This window comes from Haemaphysalis longicornis, unplaced genomic scaffold (genome assembly GCF_048455015.1).
Source record: "Haemaphysalis longicornis isolate Haplotype H1 unplaced genomic scaffold, Haemaphysalis longicornis Haplotype H1 scaffold_9, whole genome shotgun sequence".
In the NCBI taxonomy this organism is placed as follows: domain Eukaryota; kingdom Metazoa; phylum Arthropoda; class Arachnida; order Ixodida; family Ixodidae; genus Haemaphysalis; species Haemaphysalis longicornis.
The window spans coordinates 7,357,871-7,381,862 of record NW_027526460.1 but is presented as its reverse complement, the minus strand read 5'-3'; the positions used below and the strand labels follow the sequence as shown (position 1 = coordinate 7,381,862).

General features: G+C 46.0%; 1 protein-coding gene across 1 annotated transcript; it reads left to right on the top strand.

Moving 5' to 3' along the window:
• The first annotated feature begins 447 nt into the window (after positions 1–447).
• On the top strand, positions 448–21,215 carry LOC144153034 (uncharacterized). The gene is made up of 6 exons (XM_077684666.1): positions 448–897; positions 3,683–3,749; positions 3,942–4,227; positions 6,307–6,438; positions 14,771–15,256; positions 18,785–21,215. The coding sequence occupies exons 1-5, from the start codon at positions 723–725 to the stop codon at positions 15,110–15,112; spliced, it is 1,002 nt and encodes a 333-aa protein (XP_077540792.1). The 5' UTR covers positions 448–722; the 3' UTR covers positions 15,113–15,256; positions 18,785–21,215.
• Positions 21,216–23,992: the final 2,777 nt, after the last annotated feature.

Genomic DNA, 23,992 nt, shown 5'->3' with positions numbered 1-23,992 from the left:
TACACCTGTGTAGTTTCCCTCTGTGTAGTTGTGAATTTTTGTTTTCTTGTTTTTCTTTTTTTTTTTGCCTTGCCGTCACTGTAACGGCCACCCGTTTCAAAGAGAAAGGCGCCACTGCATCATCATCATCATCATCAGTTTGTCATCGATCAACCAACGCTCCGTGCCGGTGCGCACCGTCGCGGGGCACCACGTCGGTTCTGGGGGCAACCCACCTGCGTGTTTATCGAATACGCTATTTAAAAGGCATCGAGTTTTAAAAGGCTTTGCTTTGAAATACAAAATAAGCAAATGTATCCTAAGGCTTCGATGGCATACATGCGCCCAGAAATTTTAATTTTTTATTATCATTCCTTCGCTTGTCATTACAAAATTGAAATATTTTGGCGGCAACTTTAGTATTTGAAGTGAATTTGCATTGGTGTGTTTTTGTGATGATGATAATGATATTTGTTTACGCACATTGTTGGCCGTTGCCATTTTGCACGGCCCTCATGTGCGTTATTTGTGAACGAAATGTGTTTACCTGTAATTACCTGGTGCCACGCGTGAGTTTTTGGTACTTGGTGCCGGTTTCTGCGCTATGATATCGAGCTTTCGATGTCGAGTGTCATCCTTCTAAGCCAAGTGGACACGCAGTGACTCCCAGCAGTTCAAGCATTCAGTGGTTCGAGGAATGGTGCAAGTTTGATGGTTTAATTGATTTAATCGGCTCCTGTGCAATGTCTGATTTGGCTAGCACGAGTGGCGCAGGCTCTCCCAGCCTGGTGAGCACACTTCGGCAATTTAGGCCACGCAAGAGATGTTTGCAGCAGAGCACCACACCGACTACCCCACTACCCGACAAGTGTCCGGAACCAAGAAGCGAGCCGAACCCCCCGCCAAGTCAAAACAAAGGTGAGAGTTGCTTCTGTGTGTACTTGCCAGTATACCTGTTGCTCAGTCTTGCGCTTCAGGTGTCTGGTAAAGTCTGTAGCGTTAAATGCAGTATTTAAACGCACGTTTTGGCGTGCGCGCCCACGAATTTTTGTTTCGGGGCGAAGCTGTTAGTAATAATAATAATAGTAGTAATACTTTATTTGTACTCATGGTGGGTGGAACCAGGCGTACAGGGCCGCAGAAGGCAGAATTGCCCATACCTAGTCGGGCTTGCGTACCCAACCTGGGACCCAAACACGCGCACAAACCACAAACACGCACACACTCACACAGCTCACACTATGCCACTGCGTCTGCCGGTTTTTCCCTCTGGGTGACACAGGGGTGAAGTTGGTCCGGAGGGGGGCAGACGGGAAGCTCCAATGCCAGATAGCGCCTAGCTGCTCAGCCGTGGAAGGGCGTCAGGCTCGAGAGGGCCCAGGCTCGAGAGGCTCAGTGCTGGCGGGTGAGCGGCCTCAAGCCAGGGATCAGGATCGGAAGCCGGAGGCCGCGGGGAGCAGTGGCCTCAAGTCGGGGAGCAGGAGATTCCTACGTCAGCGGCAGTGGTGGGAGCCTCTCGTTGCTCGGAAAATTTCGTGTCATAAACAAAAAACTGAGACAGGACCCAGCAGTTCCCGCCCAAGACGCCGAGCGCATGCGTCAGGCTAATCAGGCGCACAGCACAAAGCTCAGTGTTGGTTTCAATAAAGAAAACCACAAAACAAGCATCAAACCGCATGATGGATAATAAGGCCCTGTGAAGAATAGAAACACCTTCCCATGCGTTTGCGGGTAAAGATTTGGTTGCAGCTGCTTTCGAAGGGGCCGTTAGGCGTCATTCGAAGCCCTCGTGTAAAGTGCACACCGCATTGAACTCATTCAGTTCATTCTAAGACTGCCATGGGTAGACCACGGAAATGGAAGACACCAGAATAACAGCGTGAATACAACGCTCGACGAAAGGAACAAATTCGTCTTTCTCAACAGTGTCGTAGGCAAAACCCAGCAATTCTCGCCCAAGAAGCCCAACGTAGGCGACAAACCCGCCAAGACGACAAGGGGTGCCGTGAAGCAGAGAACGCTGCGAAAAGACTCAAGTATCTCGCTGATCAGTTGGCAAATTTCATGGGCGCTAATTATAAATTCAAGCGGCAGTTCGTAGACCGTGAGTTTGGTGTATTGTGCACTGTGTGTGATCACATGTGGTGTGACAATGACCTGTCGAAAATTGCGAGTGTGACGGGCACGTTGAAGAAAAAACTGGTTCTCTTCATGCTCAGGGATGCTTTCCCCCAACGAGAACGTTACAATGTTCAGTGTGTGCAGTGCATGTAAAGACCCTCTTCTATGCGGTAAAATACCATTCTTGTAGAAGACGCATGGCTCTACATAACGTGGAATACCATATAACTTATCTAAACTTGATGCAGTTGAAAAGCGGCTTGTTGCGCCACGACTCCCCTTCATGAGCATTAGGCGCTTAAGTGGTGGACAGATTTGATTGATTTTAGGGTTTAACGCGCCGATGCAACGCAGGTGATGAGGCGCGCCGTAGTGGAGGCCTCCGGATTAATTTTGACCACCTTGGGATCTTTAACGTGCAACCGAAATCTCGTACACACAGGCGTTTTTGCTTTTCGCCTTTATCAGAAAAGCGGCCGCCGCGGCTGGGAATCGAACCCACGATCTCGTGCTCAGCAGCGCAATGCCTTAGCAAGTGGTGGACAGCTTGGTGTTAAAGGACAATTCGTTACGTACCGATAAATTTATAAACCTCGGTACAGAGTCTACCGAGACATATCAGTTGTGACACCGCCTTTGATGTACACATCAAGCATCGTAAGGTGAAACCCACATACCTGCATGGGTTAGTTAAGAAAGCAAATATAAAAGTGTGGTTGGACATACTTTTACAGAGTCTGCTGTACAAGCACCATAAAATTATGTTCAACCCTAGTACATTGGTGAGTATCCCCTAAGATGTGGATGTAGACAATGAAGAAATCAATAAATTTACCAATGTGGATGATTTGAGTGACCCCAAGCATTGTGTTATCGCAATGAATGCATCCAGTCAGACTCTTGTGTATGACGATGTGAAGCAAGCAGGCTTGGAACTTCAGACTAGTTACCTTGCCATTGCTTCCACTGAAGGACAAGTATCTATATCGCTTCTGCATGACAACAATGCAGAACAGTTCTCCTTCCCCAAGATATACTTTTGACAACCGAGGAAAAAACATACCCCCATTCAGCACATGTGGTGTTTGATACAGCTTCACTGGAGCCAACATACCCCCATTCAGCACATGTGGTGTTTGATACAGCTTCACTGGAGCCATGTTTGCAGGGCGAAATAGTGGCCAGTTTTTTCTCGTGCTGTCTGCATAACGGTTTGCAATATAACGTTAAGCACGGCTTGGCTAGTAATACCAATTTTGAAGTCCTGGCTGATAGTGCTACTGGATTTGTCGTAACAGCTTCTGTTAGCTTTCTAAGAAGCGCTACTAACGCTATACACTCGTACGTGCACACATGCACATCTGTGCTAGTACGCATGCACTACTTGTCCTAGATTTTCCTGCAAGGATCGAGGAATCTGTGTCTGTGGATGCCTGTGAGGTAATGGCGGCTAATTCTCTCACCCCAAAGATTGCCTCGCATTTAAAGGCTATCTGATATTAACCCTGCCTTTAACTTTTGCTACATCACCTGTACGTAATCCTGAACTAAAGACCTCTTTTCTTTTTCTTTTTTTACACAGCCAGTGTAACCATTCCAGGCACTCCTGAACCGGCCTCGAAGAAAGCTAGCCGAGAGTTGGCTCAAAGGCAAGCACTAAGTTTTTTAAACCCTTATTATTTTTAAAAACCAAGCTTTCAGTTTAGCCACTTTCAAAGATTCCCCCAGGTCATTATTCATGGTTTGGGAGGAGTTCACGAATTTCAGTTCAAATGTGCAGAATGCTCTGCCGAAGCTGTCTTGAAGTCCTTTGATTCCGTCATTTTCCCCCACCTTTGCAGCACCAGACTGGAGTGTCCAAATGTTCAAGCACCCTGTTCAACCAGTGGCCTCAAAGAGAGTGAGGCAGTTGGTAGCGGAGTGAAACAGAAACCGGTTCTCTCAACTGCCTCTGAAGGGGACAGAAGGCCCAAGCAATTACAGCAGCTTAGTAACATCACAGCCAAGAAAGCGATCAAGATTGAAGGCGGTGTCACGGACAGTTTGGTGAAACACACAAGGTACATGACTGACAGGGAGAGAAGTCTTAAAGAGCTGAGGCAAGAGTTCAAGACTACGGACATCATGGTTTGTATTCTATTTTATGCCGTCAATGATGACTATAGTTGTCTATACCATTAACTGTTTTTACCAACAGCGGCACTGTTGTAGGTCAAGCCTTTCCGTCTATCAGCTGTAGGTTGTGCGCCACGCAGGGCAGTCATGGGCACGTAATTAGTAAAAAGTAATGGTGTTACAGTTACTTAAGTCAAATGGTAACCCTGTTACAGTTACTGTGAAAAAAGTAATGTTGTTACTGTAGAAAGCCCAGTAATAGATCGCAAACCAAATGATAGAGATAATTTATTGGAAACATGTAAAGGCATGCGGGTTTCCAAAATTACACTTGGTAAAACCATAGACGAAAGCACCTAAAATGGGACTAACTCAATCCCAACATGTACAATTGTTCTGTACCCTCATATTGTTGCACCAACTTTTTGTTAATGCGCTGTTGGTTTCATTACAGTTGTCTTTCTTTATAATGACAGGCCAGCATCCTCCTTAGCAAAGGTCTGATTGTCAGTTTTTTTTTTCTTCTTTTTTCCCCCGTGTTTGCACTCTATTAAAGCCGAAGGAACAGGTTTAAGAAATCATCTTAGGTACCAACCTCCAACCTCGGTATTGTCCAGAGAAGATAAGCTTCTTAGCGACCTTCTTTCCTAAACTGCAAAGGGAGTCGTGCAGAAAGGTGAAATGTGGAAATCATATGGGAAAGAAGATCCAAAAAAGTGGAAAGCACCACAAGCTGTACGTTGGCCATTAACAAGTGCTGCTGTTGGATGCTCTTATAAAAAACTACATAATTTCCTGTTACAGTTACTGTGCAAAATAAGTAACAAGTTCCTCTGCCCTAAAAGTAACTAGCTACAGTTACAAGTTACTGAAAAATGTAACTAGTTACCGGTAACGCAGTACCAGTAACTAGTTACTGCCCAAGACTGATGCAGGGGCACAAAAATAAATATGTATAGGAGGCGACACGGCCCATTGCAGCAGGCGCAGGGGAACGACCACATGATGTCACAATGAAAATGAACATGGACTACAAAGCTTTGTAACTGCGATGGCAAAGGGGAGGGTAAAGGCAACTGATGGACGAAATGATAGCATCCACAATTCGTTCTGGGGCTGCACAATTAAATGTCAATTGCGGCGGTGCAGTTTCTTTGCCCATTGCAGCTGCTGCTAGCTTAACATAGGTCAAGCACCTGTGACGGTATCTGGCCGCCCTAGGAAGCACCGTTTCCCCTCCTGTCTTGTTCTTGCTCCATGTGCAGGGGTAGGAGCAAGTTCTCAGACTCGCTGGTGGCCTCACAGAGACTGATAGGGGGCGCAGTGTTGGCTAGCAGTTCCCTTGCGCAAAGTGTAGAATTTGTGCGGCAATGGTCCTGCTTTTCTCGAGCAAGTGCCTACTTTTATTCAAAAATTGGGGTTGTACATATTGAACAATGTTGTGATTGTTACACAAATATGCACAATTGGAAACTTCCATTTGCAGAAACTAGCTATACCCTGGGGCTTCCTCTAAACTGGCCGTCTAACCCTTGTCCCTTAATTTGTCAATTTATTTTGTTCTATTAGTTAGCTCTCATGCTACACACTGCACACCTTCTTGTTAAGCCCATTTGGTAGAGCGACTGCTCTAGATAGGCGATGGTCCAGGTCCGAATCCCGGACCAGGATGAATTTTTCTTCAGATGTGAAGCTTTTGAGAAAGCTATACAGCTTTCCTTTATAGTCGCACAGCTTTGTTTCAGGTGGATGCCAAATTTTCCCGTCACATTTACAATCTCTGGGAAGAGTAACTTTGTCCTTTGGCCTAATTAACGCACGAAAATGTTGTGACAGGCCTTCTAAAACAAAAATCTCATGCCAAAGTGAAGCAGGAAAGTTGTTGATTAAGGTGTAAACTACACTTGCCACCCAGTTTGAGTTTATGAGAGTTGGGCGGAGGAGCTTTTCAGGGGGGAGCATCTGGTCATCCTTGTCTTGTGGAAGTGCCTTGGAAGTAGAATTGGTTGACAGAAAGCTGGGCTGCTCCAGAGTAGTCTTGTCCTTGTTTTCTTCCTTCTACACTGGTGTTCTTTTCTTTCCCCTTTGCAGAACGTCCTTCAGGCACTGGTGGCATGTAACTGGCATGTGGGCCAGGCACGGACACAGCTGCTGAACAAGACCCGCTTGAAGGGATGCATGCAGCAGGCTGGCCAAGGATCAGAGGAGGACGTTAAGCCGAACGTGAGTACTCCTCTCCACCCAGTCACACGCAAGTCGACTCTTGCCTCAGTGGCTTAGTCGCCGAGGCATTGTGGCAGTGAAAGCTGTTAATGAAAACGAGGTGGACAGAGGCACTGGCGTAAGCTACTTTTGCAAAACTGTGAGTTGTCCTAATTGGGTCAAGGCCACCTCTATGATGTGCTTCAAATGAAGCCCAGGAATACGGTTGCTTTGGTAACATTTTGTCATGTCAACCCAACACATTCATTTGCTTCTAAAAAATTTTGAGGCCCATCACTTTTTGCATGTGTGCTAAAGGAGCCATGAAGAGAAAATACAACTTCGTGTAATTTGAAAGAACTATGATTCAGTATCTCACTCAGCTCCATTAGAGCCACAATAGAGGTTTTTTTAACGAAAAAAAAGCAAGAAGTATTTAAAAACTTTCAAATTTTGCGCCACAGTGACGTGTTATGAGCAAGAATGACGTCATACGGGCCAACAATAAAACATAATTTTCAGTGCATTAACTGCACGTTAGCATTCAAGTGATGCGGTCAAATGGAACTAGAGGCCCCATTACAGACATCCGGTCATGTGTCGTCGCGACAGGTCAGTTAGGCGGCCGCCAATCGCACAAACAAGGTTCTGTGACGTCATAGAAAAGTTGCAGGAAATTGGCTAGGGGGTCGCGACGGCTTCAAACGTTTTCTTTAATATCTCCGTTCAAATTTGCGATGATATTGGTATCATTGTTATCGGGACTAAGCAGTCTTTCTAATAAACCCAAACTTGTATTTTGTCTTCATGGCTCCTTTAAAGTAAGTTTCTGTTACAGCAGTCCCTTTACTGTGTACAATAATGCACAGTTGCGGAAGCACGAGTGAATACACTGGTCGTACCCTTTTAGTCAAAAAGACAGCCATTTTGCTCATGGGCAGTGCTTGTGGCTGTCGTCGACTGGGAATGTCCCGATTGCACTACAACTCTGAGGACAGCCTGTGCACACTGCCATATCTCTCTGCGTGCTGGATTTGAAGATTCTTTGTCTGAGTCAACTGCCCTGTGGCTCCAATCTGCCCGCCAACGAGCAGGTCAAATGCTCCACCTTATCCGACGCATTTCACAAAAGGCTGGCAGCTCCTGCTCCACAATGGCTCAACTCTTGGTGTGATCAATAGTTCAGCCTCCACTTTTCTACCACGCTCAATTCCAGTACGTCACCAAGGCAGAGTGGGCCCGACTTGAGGCAACCAATAGAACGGCTGTGCGCACAATCACCTTCCTCCTTCAAATAATGCCTATACCATCTCTTCAGGCAGAAGCTCAGCTCAACACCCGGGGTGAGCTTGTACATCAATGCTGCTCCACCCGTAAGCACAAACTTTGTTGCAGAGGCAGCGGCGTTAGCGATCAGCTTCAGCCGTTCACTACCTGCCTTACCAGTCCACGCTGAAACTAGGCTGCCCTGGCTCTACCATCAAATGACCGACAACCAGCCACCTACTCGACTCCAGATTCGATCGACTGGAAAGGCAGACGTGCATTCCGTGGTGCCTGTGAACCAGTCCCAGGTGGTGCAGGCCCTTGTGGACGCTGGGGCTCAAGAGGGCATTTTAACTACAGCAGTGCGATGTCCCGCTCATTCAGATGCGAATCAAACCTGCATTTATGGAACACTCCGCACCTTATCTTCTATGCTGGTGGAGCTTACAGTTGTCCACGACGGACTGCAGGCACTAATGCCGGCCCTTCAAGCCCTTGGAGGTTGTGGGACCAGGGTTCTCACGGCGGCCGAGCTCGATCCTTGAGATTCGGCCACAAGGCTAGCTACGCTGAACGCCGCCACGGATTGCCAACTCGGCATAGTGGCAGCGAACAGCCAGGAACACAGGACACAGAAGTCGCCCACTCCGACGTTTATTGCACTGCAATAAGGGGACGTCGGGCGCGTCGCTCTCCACCGCCAAGACCATCTTAGCCAGGACAGGAGAAACAGGCATGAGGGCGGACATAGGAAGGCCAAAAAGGAGCAAGTGGTACTTACAGCCGCTCCCGATGATGGCTCGTATCTCAAAGAGGCCCTTCCTTCATTGACTGCCCCAGACCAGGCCGCCCAGAACTTCCGGCCAAAACCTGTCACGTGAGGGGTTCGGCAGCGCCCCCCGCCGTCATCCTCTCGCGACGGACAAATTTGCGGCCTCAGGGAGAGATAGGGACCTCCCCCTCTCGCCTCCGCAGCGAGCCGAGAGAGATAGGGAAGATGGTGGGGCCTCCGTAATTCCCACAAGGTTACACTGTCCAACTATACGCAGATTCTACGGCGACCATTCGGTATTTGCGCCGCGTAGCCTACAACCAGTTTGTCTCAAGAGACATTCACAAAATACTGGACACCTGCTCTGCCCTCTCCATCTGTTGTGGATTCGGCGCAATAGACTCGCCACTCAAATTAAGTCAGGTAGCGCCTGCCACCTTACGTTCATTCCACAACCGCTGACTACCAATCCGCATGAACGATTTGTACAACGAAAGGAAGATCTGCATCGCGCCACACGTGCTCTCATCCCACAATGTGGAGCAGACCTCCCCAGTGGGTTCGCTCGCAGGAAGGAGGTCTTGCTGCATAGGCTTTGTGTTGGGGTGGCCCCTCTCCTGCGGCAACAGGGCCCTGGCCACCACGTTAGCATGCCCAGTTTACCATCAACTGCCAATTCTGTACGGCTCCTGCCGAAGACTCTGACACAAGTCACTTATTATGGACGTGCGCTTCCCTGAATGCAGTGAGATCACGACACCTTCGCAGCACAGGCCTCCGTCTTGGAAGTCCCCCTGACCTCCAGTGATGGCTTCCGGGGCCCACCACTGGTCTCTTCTGGTCTTCCTCCGGGAACCAAAAGTGAAATTGTATTTTCAGGACTGTTTTAACTAATGCCAAAGGGCATATTATTGCAATTATAAAAAAAAATAGGTAAAAGGGCCTAAATCAGTCTTACTGTTGTCAGCTTTGGTAGCTATAGATGGGCTCATGGCTAATGCATTAGGGACTAGTTTTTATGATGCTGAACTGTCATTGTATTAGTTGAGGATTTTTGTAGAAGGTACTGCAATAAGTTGAGCAGCTTACAGTTTAGCCACCATTTTCTCTTCGTTCAGTTGAGTCGGTGCAAAAGCTCAGTGACGTGACGTGTGTGCCACTGCATATAAAAGAAACTAGTGTGTTTAGTTAGTTGCGTGTGAAAGGGCTTGGGAATGTCTAACCCTGTTTGCAAGATCACTTAATCCAGGGCAACCTGACCAATTCCTCTGGCCCTTTGTTCCTTCTAGTTGCTGGTAAGGTCTGGCCGCACATTGGCACGGGCATGGTTGAAACGTTGGTCACCTGCTCTCGAAGGTTGCAGGTGGAAAAAATTGCAAGAAAGGCGTTTTTTATGGCCACTCAAGACTGGTTTCGAAGTGGTAGTTACTGCTCTCACGTCTCCATGCTTCTGCTTCGACCAATTTGCCTCTTTGCTTTGTCATTAGGGTTTTGCTTAATGTCAGTTCTACATTTGAGTGGTGGTTTTAAGATTTGAAGAGTTGCACACCCACCCTGTTGAGTAATTTCGAAATGCTCATGGGTTGAGCGTAGCGGGTGGAACAGAATGAAAACTGAAACCAGAAATTTAAAAATATAGATTTTTTGCCTGAACAAAAATGAAAACGGTACGTCATTTATTATTTTGTTCAGGAGCGAAACAGAAAAAAACTTGTTTTGGTTTTTTGTTTGAGTGGGAAGTTCAGGTATTTCAGGATTCATTTCAATTTGCATGCAATGAGGTGGGAGGTTGCTGTCGGTTTGCTGGCATAAAATTGCCTTTTGTCTTGCTGGTGCCCCCTCTGCTTCGGTAGGCCTGCTTCCATATTCATTGAGGCCGTCTGTCTCAATGGTCAGTGCAGAATTCCCCGCATGATCACCTAATGCAGATGTTGCGGCCTTATTAATTAACTGAAATGTATACATTTGCCCTATGGTTTTGTTGTAGGGGGTGTTATGCATGAATAAGGACAAATATTCTAAAACACGACTTAACGATAAAGAAGGGAAAATACAATGTTTGGTCACAATTATCAGAGAAAACAGCAAATTACAGCCGCACACTTGACGGAAACAGCTACAGGTCATGTTGCACTCATATGCAAGTGCTGCCCGAATGCAGCGGGAAACATTTCATAAGGGGCGGACACTGCCAAGAAGGGCATTCCTATCTTCAACGCTTTCACTGCATAGTTTTTGCTCTCTCTCTCTCTCTCTCTCTCTCTCTCTCTCTCTCTCTCTCTCTCTCTCTCCTCTCTCTCTCTCTCTCTCTCTCTCTCTCTCTCTCTCTCTCTCTCTCTCTCTCTCTCTCTCTCTCTCTCTCTCTCTCTCTCTCTCTCTCTCTCTCTCTCTCTCTCTCTCTCTCTCTCTCCCCCCCCCCCTTCCTTCCTGACTGCTCACACTCCCTGCCGGGTTTTTTTGCATGTTACTTCTGCGGAAATTTTGCACTAGTAAATCACTACAACGCTCTGCACGGCACGGGGAACATTTTTATTCCTGAAGATGGGTCGAAAGCATGCTCTTGAGGCTTGAATTTTTTTTTCTTCCAGCAGACATTCCGTTTGTCGCGTTTTCTCTTCTTTCTAAATTCTAGCTAAGGATGGTGGGGCTCTTCCTCGCTGTCTTCACTCGACAGGCCATTTAGCTGAGCTGCTTTATCATTGTGACTTTCGTCGGAGTCGAAATTTATCAAAAGTTCCTGAATTTCTTCGTTTGTCAAAGCGCGGACGCACGTGACACGGTTGCCCGCCATCGCAGCGCTGCTGAGACGAAGGCGAAGTGGCGCGAATGGAGGAACATATGTTACATCTGTTGTCTAAAATTTCACGTACAAATTTTACGCATTTGGGTGAGCTCTCCACAGATGGCATGACACACCGGCTGTACAGTACATAGATTCGCGATAATTCAAACTCAAACGGACACCAGGATTTTGTTCGAGTTATTAGAAGTTTGAATTATCAGAATTTCTCATAAATATGAGTCGGGGCAACATAGCAGCTTATGTTGTAAAGAAACATTCACCTATATTTAATACATAATACAATATTCACACGCAATACTTAAGTGCTATTCACACTTTGAAAGGAAAAAAATCACGAATGGATGACTGCTTCGTCTTTGCATGAGAGTTTCAAACAAAATTTTCGATGCCAGGAAGAGCAGCCAGTTTATTGCAAGAGATTTCTTCACTGGTCAAGCACTTGTGGATCCCAGCAATGTGCTGAAAGGATGGCGATGTGCAGAAGCGGCAAATTCAGCATATATTTTCTGGCAAGGACAAGCAAAAGGTACAAATTAACCAAATTTTAGTGAAGCAGTTTGAATTAAGCGGCTTTAAAACACATGGAACACATAGCGGGCCAACGGAAATTTTGAAATGTGTTTTAATTAAACGAATGTTTGAATTACTGCGAGCCTACTGGCTTTCTTCTGCCTGAGTTATTTCGGAAGTGGTCAGGGTTGAGTTAAAACAGCAACATGAGTATACTCGGAAGTAGCAGGGGGTGTGTGTGCGTGAAAGGGTTAATACTTTTTTTAAAAAAGATGCTTGGAATGCAGATGCGTGCCATGAATGTTCTCCAATATTCTTGCTTTTATACCTTTGTGTGGATGAATTGGATGTATGCGGGGGGGGGGGGGGGGGGATCAGAAGGTGCTGATTTTGGTCAGTTTTTACCCCTCTCATACAATTCATTGTAAGATTAAAAACAGATAAGGTGCAGCAGAGTTTTTGAGTGTCCCCTGAGATATGAGATGGAGGGTTTTAAATTTGTAGCAATAATGTCAAGGTTATACGAGTTAGTAACAAAGCACACAGCTAGATTTTGAATTGCCTTAAAATTATTCATAAGAGTTTTAGTGTTTGGGTCCCAGACCAAGGCGAGCCTATTCAAGAAATGAGTGTACATGCACAACATGCTGGTTTTCTGGAGGCTTGAAGTGTTCAGACCTAACAATTGTATATTTCACACCAATGGGGCACCTTAAGACAAAAAGCGCTCGAGGATTTTTATCCACAAGAGTATTTCAATCGAACCTGCCTGCCAGGTTGAGGACTGCCGGCTTGTGTTTTCTGGGGACCATAGGGTGGATACTTGAAGCATCATTTGCAGCTGCGCCATCAAGATGTGTACAGCAAGGGTTGCAGAGGTGTCCTCAATTTTTTTGCGTGCAATCGAGCTAATAAATGGACATTTTTACAAAACATTAATTAGCATCTTTTAACATTTTTAAAAGGACAGACAACCGATTCTAGTTGAGTATATTTTCTTTACCCCAAATGAACGGGCATCACTTAAAACACGTTAACCCGAAACATTTTTGCTGATAGTGCCCTGGGACTTTTGAAATCTGGATTTTTATATATACCAGCCATACATGGCGTGACAAAAGGAATGATGACGACCGTGACAGTGAGCCATGCAACAACGTACTTGTAACTGTACGTGAGATTAAAAAAGGCATTTAAAAACTTGTCCCCGGCTAAAAAAAAACAATAATGTGCAAACTTTCCCATTCCTTTATGCAGTTTTTGAATCATGCGTTGAAATCGGCGGAATTGTTTGGACACGTAAGGTGGTGTCGCATTTAGACACTACAGTAGCCGACCGTTTTTCCAGACTCCAACAATTTGGACTTGCTGGATGTTCCAGACTTTCTCGAGGAACCGCCAGTTGTCCCATAGGAGTAATGTATATGAACAACGGATATCTTGGACAAAATAAAGCCAAAAGTTCGTTTTTCCGGACAAGCTTTTCCGCGACTCCAGGACGACGCCATTTTGAATCCTAGGCCACTTGGCTAGCTTTGGACTGGATGGGGATTGGCTTGACTCCTGCCAGGGTAACAATTTTTGACCCTGGAGGACATAATTTTGCATGTACAGTAAAACCTCGTTACAAGAGACACTGTTACAAGAGACACTTGGTTATAAGAGACATTTGGATGAAAGCAGTTTGGTTCATTTTCCTATGTTCGCCATGTTAGCAACATTGCATACAAGAGACCTTGGTTACAAGAGACACAATTTTTGGTTCCCTTGAGTGTCTCTTGTAACGAGGTTTTACTGTAGTCGCAAAAGCCATAATTTTGCATGCACTTTAGCAGCCATCAACGCAAGACATTGCCAACACTCTGACGTTGTTGTCCAATGCTTATGGAGAAAACGTGATGCTTACAGAGATACAAGGAGGAGGAGGAGGAAAAACTTTTATTATTGCCCGGTAAGGGGTTGGGAGTAGAAGAGGTGGGAGTCCCCGCCCATTCCCCCTCAGCCATCAGCCAGGAATCCTTGGTCCCTGGCGGCGGCTTCGGCCATCCAGACTACTTGTAGCTGGATGTCAGCTTCCGAGCTGAGCAAGGCTGCCTCCCACTGCTCGGGGGTGTTTATAATGAGTGTTCTCTTATCAGTTTTATCTATTTTGGAGCAGGACCAGATGATGTGTTCTAAATCCGCTCTCTGCTTGCAGTGTTTGCACTTATCGTCTTGTATGCCTGGGTAGTAATAGCTATGTAAGACTGGGTTTGCGTACATCCCAGTTTGAATTCGTCTCCAAGCTGTGGCCTGCTGCAGGTTGAGGGGACATTCTCACACGAAGGAGGAATTTAAGGCAAGGAACCATTCGTGACTTCGTCAGTGTTATTAGGTAAATGAAATAAAGTTCGTTTTTGCAACTTGCGGATTTTTCGCACTGCTCTTTTATTCAGGCTATTTTTCATTCCCCTCCAGGTCCAAAAAAAAACGGTCGGCTCATCTACGTGGCGCCACCTTTCAGGCTTCACCAATTTTAGTGCAAAATTAAAATTTTTTCCGCCTGTTTCTTGCAGCTACCCCACTTTATAAAATGCTGGCTTTCATATGAGCTAGAAGCGTAAAAATCAGTTGTCTCTCCCTTTAACATGATTCCATAATTCTCAATGCTTTTGGCGCGATTTTTTTTCTTGCGTGCAAACACGAACTTATGACCCGGAATGGAACTTTTATTTATGAAACGAAACGTAAACCGGAGTGAAAAACATTTCGTTCCGACACCCTGGTACCCCGATGAGCTTATTGCTAGGGAAAGCATAAGGGCTTCAGTCTATAACCAGCTCTTCTTGTATGGCTGATTTTGAAAGTTTGCCCTAATGTGTACCGTAGGAAATGGACAAGAACTTTTTCTTGCCCCTAATAAAGTTTCTTTGCCTAGCTTTCCATTGCACCGTTATGTCTCTCTGTACATCCGCATGCGTGTTTGGTATTTATAGAGTACACTGTCCATCTTCTTACCACAGTTGGCCAGTCTGAACCAAGCCCTCAGGAAACGTGACGAGGATGACTTCTGCAGTGATGACATCTATGTGAAAAACTTGAAAGGGGGCCTCTCCAAGGTGAAATTCTTGGGGGGCTTCAGGCATCACAAGCAGCTGCCCAAAGCTGTACCGGTGCTGAAGGAGGCACAGCGGCCTGTGGAGGCAGCAGAAGATGACAGTGACAACGACGACGACTGCGACGAGAACATGTACGTGAAAGACTTGAGGGGAGGCCTCACCGAGCTCACTGCCTACACTGAACCCGAGGAGAGTGAACTTCCACAGAAGACAACGCGACTCCTGCGGTTCCTCCGACGACAGTGACCCACCCGTCGTGAATTGGTGTTCTCTCTCCAAGTTCTTTGTTGGTGGTTTCCTCGACGAACTGCTTTGTGGTACCCGGCTACAGCAGGAAAAGCTCTACGACTGTCGAGGAAAACCGGATGTACGAGACTGGAGGAGGCACTGGTTGGTTCCCTCTCCATTTCTTCTCGCTGGGGTATTGCACTTTGATGCAGGCTGCTCAGTTGAAGCAAGCTGTGGGATGCTTTTAAGGGGCACGAAAGCATAAAGACAAGCTGGTCTAAATTGGAAGGTTGTGGTGTCATGAATACAGATATATCACTCGCAGCAACAGCAGCTGCTGATTAACTAACATAGGAAATGCCAAAGCCGTGAAAACGGGTAGTGGGACCTTATACACTTTCCTGCGTTACAATTTGTGACATTACGAATTGCGAATGCATGATAAAATAGGATTAGTGGAGCTTGTCGAAGCATATACAAGGGACATGTAAACATGCTATAAATTTATGTGGGGACTTTTGTGGAGCACGTGTTTTAAAAGAGGCAAACCTCAGCTAGCTAACATAAATTAGAGTGCTTCACGAGAGGCAGAAGGTTTTGTTAGTTTCACTTTTGTTGAAATGGTTAGGTAGCAACACACCCAGGTGCACGCAAATATCTTGCTTCAAGACGGTGAATGAAGTGCACTTGCAATGGAGGAAAAAGACAACAAAATCATTTATTTGAGTGCACAACTTGATAGTAGAAGGCTGTCTTCAAAGGCTCTTGCCTTTGGAGGCCTGGTTTTATCCAGTCCAAACGGCGACGGTGAGAGTTCATCCGCTACGTCAAGCGACAGCGCAGCAGAGACAGAGAGGGAACTTTTCGCTTTCTCAGCAGTGACGCGGTGAGACTCTTGACGCAAACCGATGCGGACTCACATGCGCCCGCTCAGAAATGGCACTGGTCAGGAGATCTGCTACGTTCGCTGACAGGAAGTCTCCGTCATCACTTTTTTTTTTTTTTTTTACTTTTTGTTTACATTTTTATCCTCCGAATTTTGTGCCTCTTTCCTCCAGAGCAGAGCAGCCACAAAACTCACCCTCGCTCTTTTTTTCTTTCTTTGCTTTGCTGCTGGCTCCGTGGGTTGAAGGGTGGGAGATGTGGTTAAAGTTGATGCTTGGGTGAGTTGGTGTTCCATGATCTTGAATTCACAGTGCAAACAAGAAACGAGGACGATAGGGAGAGCACGACACACAGGCGCTGTGATTAAGGGGGAAGTGGTAGCTTTATCTGCATCTTTTTTTCTCGCTCCCTCCCTTCCTCCGTGGTGTGAATTCACTTCACGCTGTGGTTTCCTTTTACTTTTCTCTCCCTCTGTGGTCTCACGGATGCCCCGCCGCACCCTGCCAAGACTGCCATGTTCGCTACCTGGAATCACCAGCAGTGGTGGTCACCCCGAAAGTTGTTCGTCTTAACCGAAGGATACGTGCAGAGCTGTTCGGCCTAAGCGAGAATTCGTCTTAACCGAGTTCGTCTTAAAGGGACACTGAAGCGAATTTGTCAAGCTCCCGTTTTTGCTTGCACTGCGTAGATTGGCTCAAATTAACACACTTTTCATCGTTTATCCGGTTGATAAGTCGGTAATTATTTTATAAAGTGCGAAAAAAGAAAAACTGCCATGCACCAACTAAAGGCTGTGACGACGGGAGGAGATGCACCGTGATTGGACGATGTCCAAGATTAGCATTAAAACAAGTTTCGGTTTCGGTTCTGTAAAACAACATGCTTGACATTCGACGGCATCGTTGGGTGGGCATTCTCGATATTTCAATAATCGTTGTACCGCGCTTCTGCCATGTTGTCGGCTGTAAAATGCCTAAGATAAGCCTCCCAGGACGGCTTCGAATAGTAGCAACCACTAGCCGAGGCCTACGCAGTGGATGAACGCCCTCCGCGTCCCTGCAGACGCTCAAATGCCATGCGCTTTTCCCCATATTTGGAGCTTGCCTCACTCATGCCTGTATCGTAAAAAGCGTGTTCGTACCAGGCCAAGGGTCTGTTGATTCTGGCCTGTGCCCACTGCCCACAAGCAGTCGGTGCTTATGGCAACAGCACGCCAACGAGAACTCGCTAGCGCGTCAGTGTCAGCCTGCGCGCGTTCTGTGAACTAGTTCGTGGGGGAGTGAACGTTATGGCCCAAAAATGGTGAACTCAGTATAGAAAACATTGGCCGAAAACGAAAAAGTCATTTTACAAAAACCAAGAAAAACAATGTACCCTCAGGGATTCGAACTTGTGACTTGCAAAATAACATTCCTAGCTAGCCGACCTCGAGCCTAGCGAGGTCGGGGAGCCGTGCAGTAGCGCAGTCAAGCCAAGTCATCTCCCTCTGACGTCACACGAAAACGCCCCAGAAAATGCGCGAGGATGCAGAGAGGAAAACAGCATTTTCAAATTGATTTTTCTACTAAAAAAATTCACGTAAAAGCACTCGGAGTGGTCGAAACATGGCCTAGGGACTCCGGACTACAATTTGCGCTAGTAATCCTGCAATTTTTACAAATCACTTCAGTGTCTTTTTAACGGAGTTCACTGTATAAATGTAGCTGTACTGTATGAAAGCAGAACTTGATAGCAGCTGCACCATTTTGGAGTACGAGGAAATGTCAAAGCTTTCAACTGCCATCGAAATCAAAGCAGGGCGGATTCCGGAAGCAGGGCGGACTCTAACATGAATCAGGGAATGTACTAGTATTGGTGTGTAGGGAAGCAAGAAATGAACAAAGATAAAGAGCCTTTCACGTGGTAATTTTTTTATTATTTATTTGAAATGCCCCTAAATGCCCTCATGCAGGAGGGTACTACATAATGGGTGGTCAACACACAAAAAAAAGGGTATTCACTGTGATTAAGAAAATGCAGAAAAAGCAGCGCATGCGTGGATACAAGTTTGACAAGGTAATAAATATTAGCTCCAAATAACACGTAAAAGTAAACATTAAAGAAACAATTACAATGATGCTTTGCACCCATGTAAATCAGCAAAATGTTTTTTTTTTCCTCTTCTACCCATTTGTATCTTGTAACCCTTTATACATGTTTTGATCCCCAAGCAAATATTGTGCTTGTGATGAATCAGTAGTTAGTGTCGCTCATGCTGTCCACTTGGTTTATTTGTCCTCTCTAATTGTGTGTACCTTGTAAACCAAAGTGCAGCCAGCAACAATACTAGTAGAGACTTGGCACAGGTAAAAAATAATAGTAGTAATATTCTTGGATACCTGTAGTGCCACACATTTGTGGCGGGGACTGATAATTAAAAAGACAGGGGTTTGTCCTAGCGCAGCAAGAGGAGCAGGGGGTCAGCACGGGAAGGGCGCACAAGTTTTGATGTTTGCTGACATAAGAAAATAATTTCTAGAATGAGTGAGACAAATGATGAAGATCAAAGAGGGCCCGCCGAAGAAGTGGCTGCTTTGGTCCTGTTAAAAATGCAGAACCACGCTCTGAGAGGAACTCTACTGAGTTGAACCTTTGTTCCCTGCGTACTGTAACTGTGCACAGAACTATGCAAGGGGAAGAGATGTGCACGGTGGTTGCAGGAGGGGTCACAGTTGGGGTCACAGGGGCTGTGGCACACCTGCAGAGATTTCACCCTCTCCTCTTGGTGCCTCGCTTTATTATGCTTTTCTCTCTTATGCATTTCAGGTTCAAGACTGCTCCAGCCAGGAACTCGGAGCCTTGTATACTACTGTTTAAAGCGAGAGCTTTGGGTTTATGAAAACAAAATACGAGTTTGTTTATTCAATAGATTTCCTCGTCAGAATACCACTCGTGCCACATTTAAAGCAGACTTCATTCAGATAAGCCACATACAGTGAGAGAAACAAGAAATAGGCAGGCAAGCCGCGCCAGCTGCTTTCCCGCGATATCATTATGATGCGTTACAGAACACTTGTGGGAATGGTTAAAGGAGCCATGAAGAGAAAACAAAAGTTTGTTTTATTCGAAAGATTAGGTGTTTCATAGTACCCCAAGCGCTTTCCCGGAAGCAAATGATGCATTATTCACTGAGAAATAAGGCAATTTAAGCCAAAATTTTAAATCTCCCGCTAAAATTGAACATTCCGTGACGTGTACAATGGCGTCATAGAGCCGGTCCATGAAACAGATACTTAGTATGTCGACTCCATATAGCACCCACACGCGGGAGTCGATCGAGACGGCGGCCATTTTAGAAATACTAGTAAAACCTAGTGCACCCGCAGCCCTAGTCATGGAATCGCCTGATCCGGAGAACAAAACTCTCGCCGAGGAGCTCGGGCTTGCATTTAACAACCTCACACCACAAAAACGCTCAATGCTTCTAAGTGCACGAGCGGCAAGAGTTGTGGGATACGCGGTGGACGGGAAAGCGACCATTCCGCGATAGCCAACAGACGAACGCCCAGCCGTCGGCACCGCTGCCTCGTCAGCCCCGTCGCGACGGACGAATATAGACTGGTACGTATGTGCCGTGTTTTGATTACGGTTAATAATAGTTCAATTTCAGTAGCAGTATCACTTATGCCAGTTGGCCGGTGTCGTGTATGGAAAGCCGTTCGCGCGAGCTCTCTGCTTCGACCAGAAAGATACGAGCGTCAATGCGCGGTGTTTACGGCATTTTTTTCCCCAAGGTCAGAGCGATTTGACGAAGTCGGCGACGAGCGCCAGCAGGTCCCAGGAGTGAGCTAACGTAAGGGTCCCTGCCGTAACTGAACAAACTGAAGTTTTCAGTGGTTGTAAACTGGAAACGAGCTCGTAACGACAGCAGCAAGCCAACACCATTCGAAACTTACGCGACGACTGGCACTATCTCGTCGCTTCTTGCTGTTCCTTACTCCCCTCGTTTCTATTTTTACCTTTGCTGGTTGGCGATATGACGGACAACCTCCTGCGAAGGGATTACGATACGAAGCAAAATCGCGGCTGTGCGTGCTGGAACGGTTCGTTGGCCCCGAAGAGCCTCGAACCCGAAAATTCGTCTGCGCGACGGCGAGATGTCGAGCTCGGCCGGCGCGCTAGTTTCGTATGCATTGGCGCACACGCTTGCGAGTTCGTTCTGACCTTCAACCGTTTACTCCACCGTTCTTTGTCATAAAAAGAATGTGCAGTATGTTTCACGGGCATTTAGCTCGCTATGCAAACTGTAAGCCCTGCCTAACATGCGTTTGCTTCTGCCAGCCTCCGCCAATCGCAGAGCTTAGCCCATGTGACGGCATAGGTTCTGTTGCGGGAAATGAGCTGGTGGGTCGCATGACCATTCCCGTTTTTCCTAATTATGTAGCTTATTTGAGCGAAGTTTGCGTTATAAGTGGTGTCGTTATGGTTCTAACGAGGCAATCTTTCGAATGAACCAAACTTGTGTTTTCTCTTCATGGCTCCTTTAAGGCCTACAAAACGAAACACAAATTTAACAGGGATTATAAGCTTGCAGAACAAGCTATTTGTGCTTGAAATAAGTGCATATTCTTTTTATAGCCGTGGGAATGAATGGGTACTAGTTCTTTTTATAGCCACAATAATGGTGGGCCCTAACAACTATCATCGACTGTGACGTTCCATAGCACAGGGTTGTGCTTGAGAAATAAAAACACAAGCACGGGCCTCCATTGCCTAGGTAGCACCAGGACATGCAGAGTGAGTGTACTCAGCGTCCTGTGGCCAAGAATTTTTTTTCCTTGCAGGAACATATGGCCACTCAAAGGAGGCGTATGCATTGCGCAGGGATTATGTTTGTCACCGCCACTGCAAACACGCCAGCAGTGAGACGACACTGTAAAATCAGTGCGACTGCCGTCCTCGTTGAGGTTTTCCATTAACCCATTGAATATCATGGTAGCATGCGGTTCACAAGACCCCCTCCTAGGGTTTGAGTTGGTTATTCCACAACAAGCACTGTGGTGTGTTTTGTTCAGAGCTGATCACTTGTTGACAAGGGTTTTTTTGCCGAGCACCTCTGCAGCCCCATAAGGCGCCCCAACACTTTTGTAATTATTGTGCATAAAGTTGATGAGTGTCTCAGCGATTTGTGCGGGTTTTGTGCCTTCTGTCTGGTCTTGTAGCGTTTTGTATTGAAATAAAAAAAAAGTTCAATTGAGCTGCCGCTTTTTTGGCACATCCTGTACTCATGCTCACCCTTTTGTTTTACGACAGGAGCTGGCATGATGGGAACTTTTCAAGGAAAACAGTGGCTGAAATCCTGCAGCACTGTATGCCTTGGCTGCGGCTTTATGTGTGGGACTTGAGCGTGAATTGAATGCGGAGTTGACACCGTGTATTGAAATTGCGACACCCAAGGTCACCGGAGGAAATGCCATTAGCACATTTTTTTTGCTTCTAGGTCATCATTCTTTTGTTAGGTGCTGCATTCTTAGGCCACTTTAACAAGGTGCGAAACAATGAAGCTGTGAAGTACAGTTGGTTCCAGACGCACTCGGAGCTTACTCCCATGCATGTGGAACATGGAGGGCATAAAAGTCTTCCCATTGGTGATACCCCGCCATCTTGCCATTGTGCATCTAAGTGCCAAGGAACTGGCAGGAAAGGAGCAAGCATGCGCATCGTGGGCAGAAAAATTCTCAAGATTGCAGTGGTGCTTGCCGACGTAGTGGCCACTTACTGCTGGCAGATAACCAACCTTAGTACAGAGAAGCCGCATGGGTCAGATGGGGTTCGAGGATCCCCACAGTGCATCCAGATCATGAAATTGGAAAATACTGACACTTTGGTCTCGCCTTTTTGTTCGAGTGTATGGTACCTTGCAGTGAAGAGTGACTGACCGAAACAATGAAATGAAACTGCAGTTGGTGAAGAAAAGATCACATGTTGACTTGCGCGTCGTTACCGCACTGTTTTACGTAAATGTTTTAATTTCCTAATCTGTAATCCATCATTCTCTTCATTAATGAATTATAGCACCCTTGTTTGGGCCACAACCACTAAGGAAAATATCTGAAAACTTTTGTTACTGCAAAAACGAACGTTACGCATAGCATTCAAAGTTCCGTATTTTGCTCACACCAGAGAACTATTTATGAGCAACAATGTCATAAGAATCGATAATTTATATCGGTATAAGCGTTCCTGTTCTTTTAAAGCAGAGCTAAACAGAAAGGACATGCCCATAAAAAAAGATAGCGAATCTAACAGAAACCACCTGTTATTATAATACACGCCACCCTGAATTATGGAAGGTCTCCAGGTGTCGTACAAACTATGGAAAACAAATGCTTAAATAGTACTGCCTCCCTACGGTGCTAAATGATTTATGTAATACTAACATTGACCTAACCAGCATTTCATTGAGAAGTTCACGCGGAATTTTCGTCAAGATGAAAATATAGCTATTTTGTTGTATTTTTCATATTGTTTCACATTTTCCACTTCTGGTGTTTGCTGTAAACATGCCTACTGCCCTGTTTGCCGAAACTGCCCGTGAGTAATCAGGGCCCGTCAAGCTGGTCCCAGCTTCTTTCCTGGTTACCTTGTGTAATGTTTATTACAAAGAGGGGCTTTCCTGTTTGACTTCATTAACCTTCACTTTACGGGGTTCACTAGAGATGTATAGCAGATCTATGGCTAGCCAAAGTACGCACTGTAGCTGGTTGCACTCTATTGAGTTCCCTTTGTCTCCTGTGGGAAAAGTGCCGCCGACCGCCTCAAGAGAAAAAGAAGCTCGTTAAGTTCAGTTGTACTCTTTCGTGGAACCCGGCGGGGCAGTGAGAGGGATGGTGGTTTGTTATCAGCGTGCATTACTGCCAACTTGTTTGAATTATTCACATGCCAGCATTGTTTGCTTTATTCCTTCTCTGTCATGCCCGAGCACAGTAATCAATTCATCCGTTCTATTTGCGGATAACGCTGCGAGACGTCGGCGTCAAAGAGGCGGGGAAGAGCAATTTCAGAGGTGCGAATGAAGTTCAGACGAGACGATCAATGAACACAACACGTGCGACCAATTGCAGTATGTTCTTTGATTTTGAATATTGACTGACACATACGTCAAATTATTAGGTTCCGCTCATTATTAGCGGGTTCGCCAGGTCAGTCTTGCTGGTTTTCCCATTTTCCATCTTCACAGATTGGAAGGGTTGATATTTTTATTGTTTTTCATGCATGACAGTTTCCAAAAACCTTGGCAAATATTTACATTAAAATGATACTTTATTATTACAAACCACCCTAAATAGCTTTTTAACAGCAATATTATGTTGTTGTTTTTTTTGTAGCCACACGCAACTTCTGGGTTTGTTCATAATTAATGGTAGTTATGTATTTATTATAAATATTTTTATTCTCTTTAAGAGATGTTTAAGTACACACCATAGTGGAACCATAGCAGCATACAACGCCTTGAATCAAAAGACCCAGTTTGACGCACAGATTTTATTGAACTTCAAGACAATCAAGAAATGGTTTCGAACAAATGTCACTTCATCACGGCATGCGCTTTGGGGCCGAAGTGCTAATTTGCGTCCTGCCCATCGTAATGGTAGCACCCGAGGGGGCCAAGTCACTGGTGCAAGCTGAAAAAGCTTTTAATAAATCGCACACACTGTACTTGCCCGGTGCGGGGTTGAATCGTTGCTGGTGATAATTTCAACTTAGTAAGCACAGTCCACCCGCAGGAGCATGCAGTCACATTTCATCGCGAAGTGAACACTACCACAACACACACAGCTTCGGTTGCCGGCCTGGCTGCACAACTTCGTTTGGGCAGACGGCGCTACATGAGGAGGCAAAAAACATCCGAAGGCTCTGTCACGAGACGCACGCACAGTGGAGTCATCCGATGAGATGCACGACTGGTCGTAAGTATGGCTGCCACAACTAGCCACACACGTGAATTTGCGTGCATGCTCCGATGCGTGCATG